The sequence below is a fragment of the Panulirus ornatus genome, chromosome 1 (assembly GCF_036320965.1).
Source record: "Panulirus ornatus isolate Po-2019 chromosome 1, ASM3632096v1, whole genome shotgun sequence".
In the NCBI taxonomy this organism is placed as follows: domain Eukaryota; kingdom Metazoa; phylum Arthropoda; class Malacostraca; order Decapoda; family Palinuridae; genus Panulirus; species Panulirus ornatus.
In genome coordinates, this window is record NC_092224.1 from 52,230,618 (window position 1) to 52,237,147 (window position 6,530).

The following is a 6,530-nucleotide window of genomic DNA, read 5'->3' on the forward strand; positions in this document are numbered from 1 at the left end:
ATGGATGTGCTGGAAATGAGATGTTTGAGGACAATATGTGGTGTGAGGTGGTTTGATCGAGTAAGTAACGTAAGGGTAAGAGAGATGTGTGGAAATAAAAAGAGCGTGGTTGAGAGAGCAGAAGAGGGTGTTTTGAAATGGTTCGGGCACATGGAGAGAATGAGTGAGGAAAGATTGACAAAGAGAATATATGTGTCGGAGGTGGAAGGAACGAGGAGAAGAGGGAGACCAAATTGGAGGTGGAAAGATGGAGTGAAAAAGATTTTGTGTGATCGGGGCCTGAACATGCAGGAGGGTGAAAGGAGGGCAAGGAATAGAGTGATTTGGAGCGATGTGGTATACCGGGGTTGACGTGCTGGCAGTGGATTGAATCAAGGCATGTGAAGCGTCTGGGGTAAACCATGGAAAGCTGTGTAGGTATGTATATTTGCGTGTGTGGACGTATGTATATACATGTGTATGGGGGTGGGTTGGGCCATTTCTTTCGTCTGTTTCCTTGCGCTACCTCGCAAACGCGGGAGACAGCGACAAAGCAAAAAAAAAGAAAAAAAAATAATTATAATTGTATACACAATCCTTCTAAGCAGTTATAGAATTTCTAATATGACTTTCTTAACAGTAATTATCATTATAAGGACTACGTTGATATTAAAAGATTTCAACAAATGGGGAACACTAAGCACATTCTCACAATACTAAGATACTGCTATTCTGTAAGTAGCATTTATCAAGGATGAATTGAATTTATGTTTATCAAGAGTGTGATGAAGATGCACTTTCTTTAGATTTCTTTTTAAATTCATATAGGGTGTAGTGAAGATTACCTTTGTCAAGAATGTAGTAAAGTTGCATCTTGAGATTGTAGATGTATTTTTAAAGGAATTATGGTTTATCAGGAGAGCAATGACAATAGGGTTGTGAAGAGTGTAGTGAAGATGCGTTTCTTGAGAGTGTAGTGAAGACGTGTTCCTCAAGAATTGACTGAATTCAGAGTATTAAGTGTAATGAAAATCCACTTTACAAGGAAGAATCTAATCTAAGTTTATCGTGGGTGTAGTGAAGATTAGCATTTTCATGACAACCTTGACAATGTATCTTCACTTCCCCTCAGTATACTTAAATTCGTTTCCACAAACAAATCTTCACAGCACCCACAACAAAAGCACCTACAGAAAACCTAAATCTATTTCCACCTCTAGAAACGCCCCTGCACTATACCTAAGCTGAATGTATCTTTACTACATACCCGGTAAACTACGCCCTCGACAAAAAGGAATTTCACCACATTATCAGTAAGATTTATTTCCACCTTTAGGAACGCCTCTTTACTATACCTAGGCTGAATGTATCTTTACTACATCCCCGGTAAACCTAAATTGACTAAATTGACACCCCCTCAACAAATGCATTTCATTACACCCTTTAGAAACAAATACATTTCACCCTCCGTAAACGAATCTTCACTACGCCCTCAACAAAAAGGACTTTCACCACATTATCATTAAATCTAAGTTCGTTTTAATAAACGCATCTTCACTACATCCTTAACAAATGCATGTTTACCACACCCTTTAGACATACATCCCCACAAACCCCTAATTAGATCTAATTTCCTTTAACTCTCGACAAATACATCTTCACTACGCCCTCGACAAATGCACCTTTGCTGCACCATTAGTAAAGTTATATTCCTGTCAAACTTGACAAATGCATTCTTCGCCACAACCTCAGTAAACCTTGTCATCCTAAACGTATCTGCACTACACCCTTAATGAATTTACATTAATTCTACCCTCGACATATGCATCTTCACTACACCCTCTAGTAATATAAACTGACAGAACCCTAATTGAATCCAATTTCATTTCACCCTCGACAAATGCATCTTAATACACTATCAATAAAGATAATTTCATTCTAAACTCGAAATGCTTTTTACTATACTGTCAACAAATGCATCTTTACTACACCTTCAGCAAACCTTTTGTCCACCCTCGCTGAAAGCATCTTCACTACATTTTTAATGAGTTTAAGCTAATTTCACCCTCGACATCTGCATTGTCACTACACCCTCAACAAATGCATCTTCACTAACCCTAATTAAGTCTAAATTCAGTTTACCATGACTAATGCATCTTCATTACACAATAAAACTAGATTAAGTTAACTATATTATTCATGAAGGATATAAGAGTACGTGGGTCACTAAGTCATTAGATCTGCATTCTAACCCTGTTCACTTTCCTTGGGTTAACATTAAATATCGACGGTCACTCCAATATATATACGAGTTCACTGGGCATCCAGAGGAATTCATCTTTCAATATGTGCTTCGCAAAGGTTCTCTCCCGATTGGAAGTGAAACACCTCATCACAAAAGGAGTACGTCTAGGAGAAGGAGCCTATGGAACTGCATATTTGGTCAAGTGGGATGGTGCCGAAACCGTCTTGAAGGTAGCGAAAGATTTCGCGGATCTGCAGGTCTATCAACGAGAGGCCTATTTTCTAGAACAACTTGGCGGCGCTGGAGGGGCCCCACGACTCCTGGCTACCTCTGTCGATCCTCCAGCTATTCTTATATCATTTGTGGGGCAGGAAACTCTCAAAAGAGTGCTTCTTGAACGAGAGCTGCCTGATGAATACCTGGGCCTCATCGGACTACAGATGTGTCTCCGTGTGAAAGAGTGCCATTTGCTGGGTATTTGCCATAAAGATCTTCATACTGAAAACATCATTGTTAACATTCCTGATGATCTCTCACTGCCGCCCGAGGTGTGTCTCATAGATTTCGGATTAGCTGTCTACAATGAATCTGCTCTTGCCCAACTGCCTGGTGATGACCCATACCACGGATTGAGCCAGACTAAAGGCAGCAAGGTCACCAGCTTCAAAATTGACGTGGCAGACTTGGGCTATGAAATATGTGCCAACATGGAGGCAGAAGCTCCCCAGTCTGTCCGTCTGATGGCCGTGGACGCCTCCCTGGGGACGTTAACTTTGGATGATCTGATCACTGGTCTAAAGGAATTCTTTTGATCACAAAGAGAAACGGAAATATCAAAACAGAAATGATACATAAGAATGCATTATCTCACTAAACAGCATATTTTCATTTGAGTAGCAGCTGAAGTCACTCTTGGTCAATATCTCATAAGATTGTATACAGCTCTTATACATCTGATGATTCCTTTATGATGTCATCCTCCGCCGTATACATGACATCAGGACACAAGATAACTCCCCTGCATGAGTTCATGAACACTGGAATTGAGGCAACAACATCATAAGTGTGGCATTTCCTTAGCTTTAGAAGGTCCGCCACCTGATTCGTCGATATGACCTTGATGGCTGCTAGCCTCAGAGGAATGGAACATTCTTGCACCAGTAGTGGAGACAATTGCATCACCTACGACCTATGGCAGAATCCCACAATGTAGAATTGTGGAAGCTGGCTATTCACTTTGGTAGTTTGGTTGCTCAAAAATAATCTCATAAGTATCATCCATACACTACCTTTGCATGGCAGATGAAAGAAGGTTAGTGATTTGGTCACTACATATGTGGATGTATGGCTTCTCATCCAATGCACCAAAGGGACTCAAAAGTGCTAACACAATAAAGGGTAAATGTAGTGGTGGTGCAGAAGGGAGAGAGGATTTGACTAAGAGGGTAGCTCAGCAAAGTTTGGAGTGAGCCTTGTGGGAGGCTAAGCACCAAGGACCCGAAGTATCCAAAAATTTTATCCTTGGATCTAGTGCACACAAAAGCTTATAACACATACCTGGTTCCTCTGGGAAGAAGTCAGAATAGCAGGGAAAGGAAGAAGAAAGTGGAAAATGATAGAGGCAGAAAACTAAAAAAATGCTGTTTACAGAGCTTTCTGGGGTGCTAGAAAATGCAGCTGACCATCAACAATGGTGCTGTAGTGTATATTTGGCATACTTCTAATATTGTCTTTAGTTCTGCGTTAATTCTCTCAGGGAACAGGCATCAGAGATATTGATACATAGCACAACTGTCAGGTATGAGGACTATCATGAAATATGATTATGGTATAACTACATCTAGCTAAAAGTTTGGTTACAAAAAAAACTGAGTATCCGAGAAAACCAACAAGTGCAAACATAACCTACAGTTGTGCTTTTAAGATAAAGTGAGGTCAACAACTTAACTACCTTTTATATTTGCATTTCAGTATTTTTTCAGATTGATTTATGGACTTACTATGCTGATTTCCTCACCTGAAGTAGAAAATATCCAATACTTCAAGTTACAGACCGCATAAAGCACGCTGATGGGCCTGTTCCAGTATAAAACTGCACAAAGTAAAATTAATTTAAAGAGTACAACAAAAAATGCAAGGTGAAATAATATGTCTGAAGGTATGTGGACTTAGCAGAATGAACAGAGTATCAAATGGGGATATTAGAAAAAGATGTATGGTAGAGGTCAGTAAAGTGGGACTTGAGTGTTAAGAAGGTATGGAAATAAGAGAAGTAAGCAATACTATCACAACATAACTGAGTGTGTGTGGAAGAAATATCAAAATGAAAGCTGAAGGTATGATGGAAGGACAGAATGAGAAACTGTGTACATAAGGAGTGTGTATGGACAAATCACCTGAAATGTGCAAAAGCTACACTTGTGTAATTAACCAGGGTTTCTGGTTATCCAAATGATTAAAGTTTACTTATACTGACTTATTTCCATACCCTTCTGTTGAAGGAATAAACAATGGTGTACTTCTCTCAACCATGCTTGTTTCATATTTCCATACCCTTCTGTTGGAGGAATAAACACTGGTGTACTTCTCTTGCCATCAGCCATCCTCATTTCAATCAGTTTGTTGATTAGGGCTCCCATGGGTGTAGACAGAACTGACAAATAAACATAATCAACTGATCATCATCCTGACACTTCTCTCAAAAGTCATATTCCACTACAATACATAAATAGCTCGATTTAGTTTTCAGTTTTTCTTTAAAAAATACAACTACAACAAATCCATTCCTATCACTACCCCATCCCACAGGAAACAGCATCGCTACCCCCTGCTTCAGCGAGGAAGAGCCAGAAAAAGGGAAAAATACGCCATATTCGTTCACACTCAGTCTCTAGCAGTCATGTGTAATGCACCGAAACCACAGCTCCCTATCCACATTCAGACAGACCCCACAGACCTTTCCATGGTTTACCCCAGACATTTCACATGCCCTGGTTCAGTCCACTGACAGCACGTCGACCCCGGTATACCACATCATTCCAATTCACTCTATTCCTTGGATGCTTCTCACCCTCATGTATGTTCAGGCCCAAATCACTCAAAATCTTTTTCACTCCATCCTTCCACCTCCAATTTGGTCTCCTGCTTCTCACTGTTCCCTCCACCTCTGACACATATATATCCTCTTTGTCAATCTTTCCTCACTCATTCTCTGCATATATCCAAACCATTTCAACACATCCTCTTCTGCTTTCTCAACCACACTCTTTTTATTACCATACATCTCTCTTACCCCTTCATTACTTACTTGATCAAACCACCTCACGCCACATATTGTCCTCAAACATTTCATTTCAAACACATCCACCCTCCTCCGTAGAACCCTATCCAAAGCAATGTGTGGAAGTCGAGAACATTATCTCGGAAAGCAAAAATGGGTATGTTTGAAGGAATAGTGGTTCCAACAATGTTGTATGGTTGCGAGGCGTGGGCTATGGATAGAGTTGTGCGCAGGAGGATGGATGTGCTGGAAATGAGATGTTTGAGGACAATGTGTGGTGTGAGGTGGTTTGATCGAGTAAGTAACGTAAGGGTAAGAGAGATGTGTGGAAATAAAAAGAGCGTGGTTGAGAGAGCAGAAGAGGGTGTTTTGAAATGGTTTGGGCACATGGAGAGAATGAGTGAGGAAAGATTGACCAAGAGGATATATGTGTCGGAGGTGGAGGGAACGAGGAGAAGAGGGAGACCAAATTGGAGGTGGAAAGATGGAGTGAAAAAGATTTTGTGTGATCGGGGCCTGAACATGCAGGAGGGTGAAAGGAGGGCAAGGAATAGAGTGAATTGGAGCGATGTGGTATACAGGGGTTGACGTGCTGTCAGTGGAGTGAATCAAGGCATGTGAAGCGTCTGGGGTAAACCATGGAAAGCTGTGTAGGTATGTATATTTGCGTGTGTGGACGTGTGTATGTACATGTGTATGGGGGGGGTTGGGCCATTTCTTTCGTCTGTTTCCTTGCGCTACCTCGCAAACACGGGAGACAGCGACAAAGTATAGAAAAAAAAAAAAAAGTTTGTTGAGTATTCCCGGGAAATTATATGGGAGGGTAATGATTGAGAGGGTGAAGGCATGTACAGAGCATCAGATTGGGGAAGAGCAGTGTGGTTTCCGAAGTGGTAGAGGATGTGTGGATCAGGTGTTTGCTTTGAAGAATGTATGTGAGAAATACTTAGAAAAGCAAATGGATTTGTATGTAGCATTTATGGATCTGGAGAAGGCATATGATAAGAGTTGATAGAGATGCTCTGT

At 40.8% G+C, this 6,530-nt stretch overlaps 1 protein-coding gene across 1 annotated transcript; it reads left to right on the plus strand.

The window, feature by feature from the left end:
* The first annotated feature begins 2,325 nt into the window (after positions 1 to 2,325).
* Positions 2,326 to 3,036, plus strand: LOC139749083 (uncharacterized). The gene has a single exon (XM_071662651.1). The coding sequence runs from the start codon at positions 2,326 to 2,328 to the stop codon at positions 3,034 to 3,036; it is 711 nt and encodes a 236-aa protein (XP_071518752.1).
* The last annotated feature ends 3,494 nt before the right edge of the window (positions 3,037 to 6,530 follow it).

Coding starts and splice junctions, on each gene's coding strand:
- LOC139749083 (XM_071662651.1), top strand. CDS start 2,326: ATGTGCTTCGCAAAGGTTCTCTCCCGATTGGAAGTGAAACACCTCATC.